Raw genomic sequence first — 12,288 nt, 5'->3', positions numbered from 1 at the left:
GGTCCAGAAAATTGATCAGAGGAACAAGAAGCTGTGGTCCAACTTTTACCACTACGGTTCAATCAGGAGACAGAGAATATGCATTTGTGATAAGAGAAACAGTGACAGAGACGGCGATAAAAGTGGAACAGGGAACGCCATTGGAAGAGGAGAGAGAGAGAGAGAGAGAGCCATAGAGAAAGGACACGACAGTGAAAGTGGATCAATACGCAGTTAACGTTTCGCCAGGCAGCGTGCAGCCAGAGTTCTCCTTGATATTCGTGTTTTTGTCAAAGAACAGAGAGCTATTAGTGCAGCAAATAGACTTTGTGCAGTGTCATCATCATAAATTGTCTTGTTACGCAAAATTACTTCATTATTAACATTGTGTCATTAATTTATACTCCATTTCTTGTTCAATGTTTCTTACCAAGTGCATACAAGCTCTGAATACATTTGTAGGATTGTTGTTATTAGCTTGTACTGTTTTGATGCGTGTTGAGTCATGAGTATCTATGGTGCAGTGCCATCAGTGATAGTGTTAAACGCAAGGACCTATGAGTGACTGTTAGCAATGATTTCTGAGAAGCTGGATAGGTAGTCACAGTGATGATAATTGAAGATTAAATGTAGGGATGGGAAACTTCAAGTTCTGGGGCTGCATAATGGTATGTGGTGGTCTTGCATTGTAAAGGGAGAATCAGCCATGTATCTTTCCTATTTTGTAAGTAGATTATGTAGTTTTCTCATTCTTTTTTCTATGTTCCAAAAGACTTTCTTAATAAAGACAGTAATTAGACTATCTCAATGCTGTTTCCTGCTGTGAAATAAGAAAATCTTAGAATATTTAATAAAAATTCCAAATATAAGAAGATAAATAATACAATTTTTCTGAGAAGAAATCTTTAAATTAAATTTCTATTTCACTTATCTCAATGCTTTCTTAATAGGTACACAAAGTCACCTTCAAGTCAGATTTACGGTGCTTCCGTTTCCTCCGTTGGACCATTCTAGTGCCTCTCGTTATTTATTTGTCCCTGTTCTTCTTCAAGTACAACAGAAACGTGCCCCTAAGGAGTCTGACGTCCACCACCGCTGTACAAGATAACAAAGGATTCATGATTGAGAATCTTTTCATAGAACTGGAAGCAGTGACGGCTGACAAAAGGGATTTGGAACATTATAAAGAAATTGATAAGAATATCAAGGACGTGGAGGAAGCAGAGAATCGGGAGAATCCGAGAACTTTGCTGGAGAATATCTTTCAAAGAGCTGATACTGATCAGGATCAGTTGTTGGACATCCAAGAATTGGCCAGATGGATTCATACGAAAATTACCGAGCATATCAGCCGAGCCATGAAAGAGAATGTTGGTTTATTTACCGCTATAGATAATAATCCGCGGAATGGTGAGTAATTTTAATTGTACAGATCAGTTTAAATGTAGATTTTGGAGATTTAAGATACAAATTTAAGAGAAGATATTCTTCCTTGTAGAGAAGACATAAGTATCACTTGAATGTAGAAGAATACAGAACAAATAAATATATAATAATTGCTAAAAAAATATCTAAAAACTATTCTAATTCTACGAAAAATTTAAAAAACATTGAAAAACAATAATTTTTTCCTGAGAATACAAGAAGAAAGGAGACTATACAGTTAAACTTTAAGCTCAACTATAATATAGATACCAATCTTTTAATTGTACAAAATTGAATAGAAAGCAAATTATTTCAGGGAAAATTTCAAAATTTCAAAACTAAAATCAGTGTAAAATTATTTATTAAAAAATTCTTTAAAAAACAAACTTTCATTAATAGAAATATTCGATGTTTTCAGTTTATCTAAACGATAAGTGTTAAATCAATGGCCAGTAGAAAGTAGATATGAAAGAGAATGTAAAATTGTATGTTCCCTCTGAATATTCCAGGCGAGATCTCATGGGAAGAGTATCACGCGCACTTTCTCAGATCCCACGGATTCCCCGAGAGCTATGTGAGCTCGCACGACAAGAAACATAGCGATATGTCGCGTACCTTAAAAGAGAGTATAATGAGAGACAGAGCTAGATGGGCGGAAGCGGCAAGAAATGATCCGGAGAGATTGGCACTCGACGAGTTTCTGGCTTTCACCCACCCTGAGAGCAGTCATAGGGCCTTACTGCAAATGGTCGAAGATCTGTTTGAGAAATTTGGTATGGACACTTTATATTTTACCTGGAAACGTAATTTTTTAACTTTCACGAATGAATTTTTATTTTTGGCTGTTTTTACAATTCTTATTTTAAACATTTAATTTTAAAGGTATTTTTAGTGTGCTACATCATTTTCAGCCTTTTCGAGATCAAAAATAACTAGCAATTTTCCTAATTCCCTTTTTATACTAATTTTTTATATTGTAAATGTTAAGAATAATGATTCTGTATCAGCAGAATAATAATTTACATCATTCTTCTATCTTTTTTCCATTCTAGACCGCGATGGGGATGAACAGTTGACAGAAGACGAATTCTCGGATTTACCCTCAGAAGGGATAGGTCTGGACTTGAAGGAAGACAAACGAGAAGCGGTAGGCGGAAGTGACGACAGGCGGAAGGAGTTCAGACATCTTATTGACAAAAATAAAAATGGAAAAGCCGATAGAACAGAACTTCTGGTAATAAATCTGAATCTGCCATTTTCAAGGACGCATTTATTAAATTTATTAAGCATATATTTATACATATTAAAGGAAACAAATTTTTGTTAAACTTTTTAATTTTTATTATTTTTCATTAATTTTTTAATTAAAATTTTATTCCAGATGTATATAGACCCAAGAAATCCAAGACACGCGATACAAGAAGCTCAACATTTAATAAGCGTGTCAGATACGAATCTCGACGAGAAATTAAACCTATCCGAGATTCTGAGCAAAATGGACCTGTTCCTGGGTAGTAAAATGGTAGACACGGAAAGAAGTTTCCACGACGAGTTTTAATTGCTCAAGATTGAAAAAAGAGACTCAATGTTTAAGTAAAGAAAAGAGGACAACTGCTTTAATTTTCTAAAGCAAAATGGAACCTACTCTCCAAAATTGGGCGCCATTTTTTATTGTCAGGAACCTAACCTTATTGTTGACAGTGAACTAACCTCTTAATGATAGCGTTCTTTTTATATGAAATTTGATAAATTGTGCCCAATTTTGGTTTTCTAAAAACCTTTTCTTCAATAAGAAGGGTCTTACTCTTGCCGAAGCAGACAATATCTGTTTCTAAATGATACTGATACTAAGCGTCTCAGTAATTTTCAATTAGATTGAGCCTTATAATCATAACCTATAAATTAAGAGTTTGAATGTTTTGTTTGGATAAGTCAACGAGTTAAACTATTACACTTATGGGTTAAAGAACTTATTTTTCCACAAGGATAGGCATCATCCTGCTTTCTCTGTTCCTCTAACCCAGAATTGATGTCTCTGTCTCTCACTCTAATAGATAATCCAGTATTACTATTATATATTGAATTTTGTACGTTTATTAAAAAGCACAACGAAGATTTTCATGTGCTTTTAAACCGTGTCTGTGATAGTCTTTTAACGTAGAATATTATTTTCGAAATTGAGGTTAGGACGTCCATTAAGGTTATGTCTACTACTACAAGAATTTTTTAAGATTATTTATTGCGCTTTTCTGTTAATTCGTGATAGAACAAATTCTGAATGGGAAAAGAAACTGGACAGTAATAATAACTTGAAAGGAACGATGTTGAAGATATGAATCAGATTTTGGAATCCGTCCTTTCAGTGAATCTCCACGGTTATTTATTTAACACAAGTTTCTTCGTTAAACTTTTATAACTTTAAGAATTCTAATCGCGCAAGATTTCGTCTATTATTAAATAGATTTAATTTGCGTCTTTAAGAAGTATTTACATAAATGTGTTACATATGTAATTATAGAGGACATATATCTTACGTTGACTGAAATTTGTAAAAATAAAAATTATGGATGTTCCTTCTCGAAGAAACAATCTTGTACTTTATAAAACGTGTTTTTTTGTACATTTATGGTGGCAATAAAAATTATTTGCAAATATCAGAATATTATATATTTCTACTTAAAACAAACCGTGTGTTTCCTAATTTAATTTAAAATTCTATAAAATTTTGAGGTAACAATTGTTCAATGGGTAGACGATGGAAATGTATACTATTTTCTAAATGTTAAAAAGAATTATAATTTAGAATTATATAAAAAGTATAAAAATTGTGATTAAAATTATGCTTATGGAAAATGTAAAAATTAAAGTCACAATTCTGCAAAAACTTCATCAGGCAGGGTACATGTCACGATAATTTATTTACATTTTAAAAAAAACGCACAGCTACAAAGTCATACAAGCGATGATGCACTCGCTAATTAGCTAGCCTTACAAATTATTTACCCTAGGTCGTTTGACAAAAGCTTAAAAATATTACACAGTACGTTCTGTCGCAGTAGTCAGTCTATAATTCATAAAAAGTGTGTTACAGTTATTCAATGAAAATTTTTTGATCAAAAATTAATTATCAAAGCTTCAGTTCACCCATAAAATAAATATTTACAATAGGATATTTGAAAATCTTCTGGTTTTCCAGTTTTATTTTATTTTCTTTTTGTCTGGGTTAACTCCAGAAAAAATGATATTTTTATTATAACAATTTGTTATAAGCATAGATTACAGAATATTAATTTATGTCTTAGTTTACTTGACATTTTAGATTATTTAATTTGAAATCCTTATTTTTCCAAATATCTTTTACATTCTGATTGGAATTAATCTTTTCCCACGATGCACATGGTGCATTCTCTAATGTATTAGATAAATAGCATAGGACGCAATTGATGCATTATCAGCCACGATTATATTTTAAAAAATAGAAACAGCAATACACGTACGTCAATTACATCTATAAACGTCTCTCTTCTGTCGTTTTTCTTCCAAATGAAGATATAAAAAAAATGAATTGAATCTCACTTGAATGTGTCTCTTGTAAATTCTGTTCTTAATATATACAACCCACTTTTATTTTAAGAAATTAACTTCCTGAATTTGATTAATTATTAGTAATTTTTGTAGAGGTATCATTTTAATTCTCTATGATATGTCGCTTGAAATAATTCTCATTAAGAAGAAAATGAAGAGAAGTGTATATTCACACGATTCACTAATTCTTAATAATCATCTTCAACAATTTCTTCATGCCATTCACTATGATTTATGACACATACAATTTACTTTCCAATTTTTCAACAAAAAATCTTCAAATTCCAGATTTCCATCCATCATTCTTCCTCAATATCCACTCAATCAGACACCAGTAAATGATTAATTAACACTTCGTAAATATCTTACAATGTCTCTAGACATTAAAAAATTTTATAGCCATGCTGCTCGAGTAAAGAAGTTTATTGAAACATTCAGAATGTTAATCATATCAAGTTTTACGCTGTGCTCATAATCTTCATCCATTACTCTAATCAAATTTCCAATTGAAAGTTGAACGATTGAGTCTTTAGATTAATTTCAGGTTGTCCACTTTTCATGATCCACAGAAGCTCACAGCTCATCTTCATGGTCTGAATGGAACTTTGAAGCTTTTGTCCAAGGTTCAGGAGTCCAGAGAGGCTCCATGGTCAGACAGCTGTTCTGAAATCGCAAACTAGTATTGCTTCCAACAAATCATTGGGGTTATCTACAACAATACTTTTTTCTGAACATGGAACACTAATTGGAACATAGAATTTTCATTGTTATATTGGTTTTTGGGAATTTAACAGACATACACCATCGTGTAACATACATTTTGGAAGAAACATTTGCACAAAGAATAGAAAAACAATTGAAGACATTGAAGTTATATAGATCAAACAAATTGAAAGAGAAGTATCAACTGCTTGTAATATCGTTGACACAGTTTCTATCTTTTAACTTTATTTACTAAATGAAACAATGTGTTCGTTAATTAATCTAGAGGTTTTTTTACAACGACAAAAAGCTATTGTAGTTAAATGTAAAAGGAAGAGAGAGAGAGAGAGAGAAGCGGACTGGTTTGTACATACTGAGAATTTCAGAGAAATTCTGAGCTACACGTCATGCAAATTATTTACACACAGAGCGAACAATTATGCTAACTATATGCACGCGAAGAACTAAATTGTGAGAAGAGTGTTTAAGAGACAGACTAGTTTCCGATTGATAGAGTTTAATAACGCTAATGGATTGTGGCAACAACAAATATGGAATTTAATAGAAAACTCCAAATTTTAGCAGTTTGAAGAAGTTTTACGAAACACGATAGAGCATAAAGCAATTCAAAAGAAGTGAGACAAATGTGGAAGAGCCAGGAAGAGCTAAAGCCAAAAGATTCTCCCAAAAATTTAAGGAGAATGCAAAGAAATCTAAGCATAAGAAGAGTTTCAAAACACTTGAAAAATCCTAGTAGAACTTAGAAAATCTCAAAAGAATCGGGGAAAACGAATAAGAACCGGGGAGAGCCGGGTGAGCCGGGGAGAGCCGGGGAGAGCCGGGGAGAGCGAAGAAGAACCAAAACCAAGAAATTCTACAAAAATTCATGGATATTATAAAGCGATGCAAATTGGTGGAAAACTCGAGAGAATTCAAGAGAACCAAATACAGTTAAAAAAAGCCTTAAAAGAACCATGGTGCCCGAAGGAGAGCCAGGGGGGAGATAGAAGCAAGAAAATGAAACTTTAAAGAACTTTACGAAAAGTGCAATAGTGTAAAAAGTGGCCTTAAAAGCTTTAAAGAGTCCAGAAATGACCAGTGAAACTTAAAAAATTCTAAAAGAACTAAGTACATCGAGGGAGAGTTAGGAAGAGCCAAGAAGATCTCTAAAGTTTACAGACCCATTAATCTTCGTAAATAACAGAAATTCGACTCAAGGACAAAAAGTTCCATCAAGATCCGGTGGTAATCCGACTGGATAGAAGAAATGAAACCAACCAAAAAACAACCAAAAGAAAACAACAATGTTAATTACTTCATTGATAATATTTAAAAGAATTCCAGAAGAAACAATTGAAGAGATAAAATTTAATACATCCAAAGGAAGTGTATAATGGCGTAAATTCATCAGCAGCTTGAAGAAGAAACCTAATAGAGCTTCCTTCAATTAAGATGATGTAAGTGGTGATGACATAGAAGAGGAGATGCAACAGTATATGCTTCCGTGTGTGCGTGTTTTTTACCTACTGGTACGATGTTGCGAGGAGGATCAACCTTCGATGTTGGTAATGATCTAAGTGCGGATTGGCGAAGTTTCCTCGATCATTACTCACTCGGCAGGTCGGTCCGGTGGTGGAGTATTTCCACCTCGACAGCACAGTCTTATCCATCCGCTGGGTCTCATCTGCTCTTCCTCCATCTCGATCACTGCACGTATTAACAATCATTATTCCGTCACTTTCTTTGTTCTCATTCTTTTCGTTCTTCGATCTTCTGCCTCTCAACGAATAAAATTTCTTGAGGTAAGGAAATTTTCTGCTATCTCTGTCTTGTAAAACTTTTGGCTAATTTCCTCGTTTATAGATCGGAATAATAATAATATAGAAAGTCAATAATTAAATTATTAAACGATGGCTGTTAGGAAATGATATTAGTAAAAAGAAAGATCACATATTATTGAAATAACTGTGTGTCCGTTTATTTAAAAAAAACAAGTTCGTACTTTAGTTGTTAAATGGTGAATTAATGAATTATTTAATTGCCAATCATTTTTTATTGTATTTGGTATTTAGCAAATGATATTTTGCATTCATGTGTGTATTTCTCAAATATTAGACTTTTGCTAATTTACAAACGAAATATCAATATATGTACCTATATGTTAACAGGTGTTTTAAATTAAATGTAACCAAATGTGACGTGATAATATAATTTGAGAAATCGCTTATCAAATAATTTCACTTGAACAATTTAATTGAATTTTGTTTGTCAAATATCCTATTTCTATAATACCCACACTCACGCTCTACCATAGTAATATCAATTAATCCAAATACAAATATTTTATTTCAATAGTTTCTTATGCTTGGAATTCAACAGTAACGGTATTAATTAATTCAAAGGCAAATATTTTATTTAAATAATTCACCGCGCTTACCATGCCTCAACAGTCGATTACAATTTGCACAGTTTGGATAATTACACTTGCAATTTGCAGTTGAATTGTCAAACACGGTTTGAACAAAGGGCAAATTTGGCCCATACAAATGAACGATCCAAAACACGGTTCGTTGGATTTGCTTTATATTTGCTTACGATAAACACGGCTTTGTCAAAAATTTCCTAGAATTCTCCAATCGTCAGATTCTACTGTATTTAATTAATTAATAATTCATTGCCTCCTTGCTACATGTTAATAAATAGAAATTTTTAATTTCATAAAATCGTAATATAATTTGTTAATTAATTTATCAATTAAATGCATGAATGTATGGAATAATGAGAACAAATATTCGATCATTTTGGAATATCGTAAATCATGTGAGAAAGCTCATTTCAATTTTATTTTATTAGAGTGTTATACGTAGGATATCCCTTCAAATTAGTATTTTGATATTTGTTCTAATATTTTAATAGATTATTCTGCAGTCAAACAGATGTTTGTTTATTAGCATAGAATTGTAAATATCAACATACTCTGATAAATGGAAAATATATCCTGGTATTATCCGGCTTACCTTGTATCAAATAATACTTAGCTTAATTTATTTTATAAAGGATTATATGCAATGCTAGGAATATTGTATGTAATTGGATTATATTTTTGTAAGTGGAATTAATCAAACTTAGGAGAATTGTAAGTTGACCAAGAATTTTCAAAAACATTTCTACTTAAATCTCATGAAAGCCAGGAATTTATAAGAGAAACTCGGATGATTTACAATTTATAAATATTTAATAAATTCATTAATTCACTTACCCGACGCGATTCTTTGGGGTTGACAACCACTGAATGTCGACTGTCTTCTTGCTTGTAAGTCAGTTCCTCTTAGAGAAAGGTAGACAGAGATAGTTTTGTCCAGAGCGAGCCTCACCTGTGTGTACCAGACAGTAATTGACCTTTAATCGTATGACTAAACTGACCATTCACTTACTACGATGCACAATTGAATCCTAAATCGAGCTCTGCGAATTCGAAACGCCGTGTTTCTGTACCAATTGTTCGAAGATGAACTATAATCTCTGGTTTGTTGCAATTTTGGAATATTAGGAGGTTTTTGATTCATTTTTAATGTAAATTACTATATTTAATGTTAAAAATTGGATATTTGATATTAGTTGTGATTCAATTTTGGAACATTGGAAGGTTGTTAATCAATTTTGTATATTAAATTTAGTACAAGATTAAAACATAAAGTATATAGTAACTTATCAGTATAAATTATTAATAATAATTTATTAGTTTTAATCTTGGAGCTTAGTTTTGGTATTCCCAAGAATGCCCTGTCTTCTTCCTTGTTTCTATCCATAATTTAATCACTTTAGGGTTTTAATCCACTGATTATATTATACTATATGTATAATATGCTATATTCGATTCAAAACAAAAGAAGACTGAAGTAGAGAAATTTGTTCATTTTTAAGTTCAATTGCCTCACCTCGCCGTTTAAAAAGCAGTACAGTGTTGCGATGAAGAGACCTTGAAAGGATTGAAGGAAATGCGTGGAGTAAGACCACAAGGCGAACTTCTTCACGTTGTGCAGGGGTACCTCGATCATGAAAAGCACGTTGGTGATGCCTAGTAAAGGCAGAAGCACCACAGCTGCCCTCACAGCTTTCCTGTAAGAAAGAAATTAGCAAAGGATGTTAAAATTATTTTTGTAATTTAGCAAAATATTTTTTTCGGAGATCAGAATTTGTATTATTTTACTATTATTCATAAAATATTGAAGTAGTACGTTAATTGTTATTTGTATACTTTAGCATTATACGATTCCTCGATATTACATTATATTTAATAATAATTAATAATTATATGTATTACTAATACGTATTATATGTATAAATATTAACATTTTCATATTTAATGTTATATAATTTAATTTAATATTACAACATTGGATGTAATATTACATTATATTGCTATGTATTGTTTCCCCTCCCCTATATTTAATTATCTAAATTCAATTATTTTCTTTACCCACTACTTTCCAACTTTTAATTAAAAAGTTGTGAGTATAGTGTAAACACGTTGACCCAGCCTTCGTGAAGTCTATTAATTAAATATCCTTGTTCTTTTTTGCCTGATAAGATTGGACAACTCGTTGTATCTTAGCTACTTCATCTTCTGCTTGTGACACTTTCCTCGTTCTTAGAAGAAGTTACTGTCATGTGAATTACTTACAAGACTTGCTCGATTTCGCTGGTGTGACTCTGTCGAAGCTTCACCACGAGCACTCTGACGATGTTCAGCAGAAACAGAAAATTGAGCTGAAGGATCAAAATCAATAGAAAGGTTTCTATAGTTTCCTGTATCTGGCCATTGTTGCAAATTAAAATATATCTTTCCAAATTAATATTACTCACCAATATCACTGCAAATCTAGGTCCCTCTAGGATCCAAAAGTAGGAAGACAGATTGTATCCAGACCAGCATCTGGTAAATCTAATACAAGCACCATAAACAATTCTTATTTGACAAACTTCTACCAAGAACTGATGATGGATAGGAAATCCAAGTATAAATACAACATTATATTATACTAATTTAATAATATAATTTCATTGTATATTCTACATATAGAAAAATTGGCTCTTGTTTAAACAATGTATCAACTATTCAAACGGCAGGTGTATTTAATTCTGGTGAAACTTACTATCTTCTTTGTACAAATATCTAAAAGTTTACATGGACAATTTTCTCTACAGCTGAGAAAATTTAAGATTTAGTTGAGGACTGAATAGATTTCTACAAAATCCCACGATAAATGCAATCTCATCTGAAAGTGGTATTCGATAAATCTGTCATGGTGTCTAACTAAATGAAGGGAAACTTTAGGTAGATGCACTTAGAAGATGAGTTTTAGAATCTTAATCACCCATAGCTGAATTTCATGTAGCTATAGCTTCATTTCCTATAGACGTGGCAATCTCCGACTTACTTCGACTTTGGATGGTAATAGAAGGCGGTGATGATGGCCCAAACTAGCGTCATTATGACGGGGCATCCCCATCCGATGAACCGATACATCCTGTAGTATGAGTTTTCTTGGAACACCGTTACTGGAATAGTAATTAAAAGACGGTGCGATTATTTGATAGAATTTCACTTAAACTCTTGATTCCTATAACAAAGCAGGACTTTGTAACATGGAAAATTTATTAGGACTAGGTAACTAGGTCAGTTACTTGGAAATTGTTCCAGATGCCTTAATAGATATACAGAGTGTTTTATCAACTCCACCTATCTCAAAATACTTAATATTTTAAATTACTTACAATTATTTAATATTTATCTTGGAAGATAAATACACTAGTTAAAATCACTATTTTAATATTTCATAAAATCTATTTAGAAATTTAAGAAGAAACCTTAGAATACTTTTTAATAAAAAATTTAGTAACTTAAAGGAGATTGCTACTGGTATTTATGGTATTAATTTCGAATTACAGAATTAGCAGGAAACTGAATATAAAATAATAATCATTGGTACTTTCTCTTTTCATTGTAACTTTTCAATAAAGTTTTATTTCGACCAATAATTATGTAAATTTCATTTCTTATTTATGTCTATAGAAAGTCCTTATAAAGTTTAGCTAGAAATTTGTTATCAGTATTATAAATATTTTCCCTAAAATATAGAAAATCTTTAGTTTGGATGAAGATATTTTATTTTAGAAAAAATGTTCGATCTTAAATTCAAGTTGTTAAAATTGATAAGATTCAAAATTTAATAGCAAACAAGTAGAATAAGTTTTTACTGAACCAACGTGATCAAGCTAAAAATAGAAGAATAATTGGAAAGGAAGATATGAATTTCCTAGTAGGAACAAGAACTTGAGAGCAAACAATTTTTTAATTAGAACTGAATCGTCTTAGAGCCACGAAAGCTTGGTGAAATATTTGTTCTTCGGTTTCTATGTTGATAATGTAAAGGAAATTTTGAAGAATAAACGTCGGTTCACTTACCAGTGACCATATTATGCAAGAATAGTCCCTCTATGAACATCCACATGAACATAGCGGTTTTGGTGTACTCCAAAAGGGCATAGCTGGCTTCGCAGAGCACAGGCTTTAAGAAAAAGGAGTTTCGAAAG

The 12,288-nt window shown here is 31.9% G+C and overlaps 2 protein-coding genes across 9 annotated transcripts in view; one reads left to right on the top strand and one right to left on the bottom strand.

The window, feature by feature from the left end:
* Positions 1–195: 195 nt before the first annotated feature.
* Positions 196–4,058, top strand: LOC126925610 (45 kDa calcium-binding protein). Its single transcript, XM_050741362.1, has 5 exons — positions 196–703; positions 930–1,389; positions 1,914–2,177; positions 2,457–2,638; positions 2,786–4,058. Exons 1-5 carry the CDS (start codon positions 650–652, stop codon positions 2,960–2,962), a joined length of 1,137 nt encoding a protein of 378 aa, XP_050597319.1. The 5' UTR covers positions 196–649; the 3' UTR covers positions 2,963–4,058.
* A 245-nt stretch (positions 4,059–4,303) lies between these two features.
* Positions 4,304–12,288, bottom strand: part of LOC126925609 (PDF receptor) — a 66,565-nt gene continuing 58,580 nt past the window's right edge. For 3 of the 8 annotated variants that reach the window (XM_050741358.1, XM_050741357.1, XM_050741359.1), the window contains exons 7-14: positions 12,161–12,263; positions 11,133–11,253; positions 10,558–10,636; positions 10,376–10,461; positions 9,630–9,810; positions 8,951–9,065; positions 7,305–7,398; positions 4,304–5,647 (exon numbers count right to left, since the gene is read on the bottom strand). In XM_050741358.1, the coding sequence (XP_050597315.1) occupies positions 5,563–5,647; positions 7,305–7,398; positions 8,951–9,065; positions 9,630–9,810; positions 10,376–10,461; positions 10,558–10,636; positions 11,133–11,253; positions 12,161–12,263 (864 nt within the window). In that variant the 3' untranslated portion in view covers positions 4,304–5,562. Of the gene's footprint in view, positions 5,653–7,214; positions 7,399–8,950; positions 9,066–9,629; positions 9,811–10,375; positions 10,462–10,557; positions 10,637–11,132; positions 11,254–12,160; positions 12,264–12,288 lie in introns of all 8 variants that reach the window. The other 5 variants (XR_007714019.1, XR_007714018.1, XR_007714017.1 and 2 more) reach the window with 5 other exon arrangements.

The sequence above is a fragment of the Bombus affinis genome, chromosome 16 (assembly GCF_024516045.1).
Source record: "Bombus affinis isolate iyBomAffi1 chromosome 16, iyBomAffi1.2, whole genome shotgun sequence".
In the NCBI taxonomy this organism is placed as follows: Eukaryota; Metazoa; Arthropoda; class Insecta; order Hymenoptera; family Apidae; genus Bombus; species Bombus affinis.
This window is presented reverse-complemented; position numbering and strand designations above follow the sequence as displayed.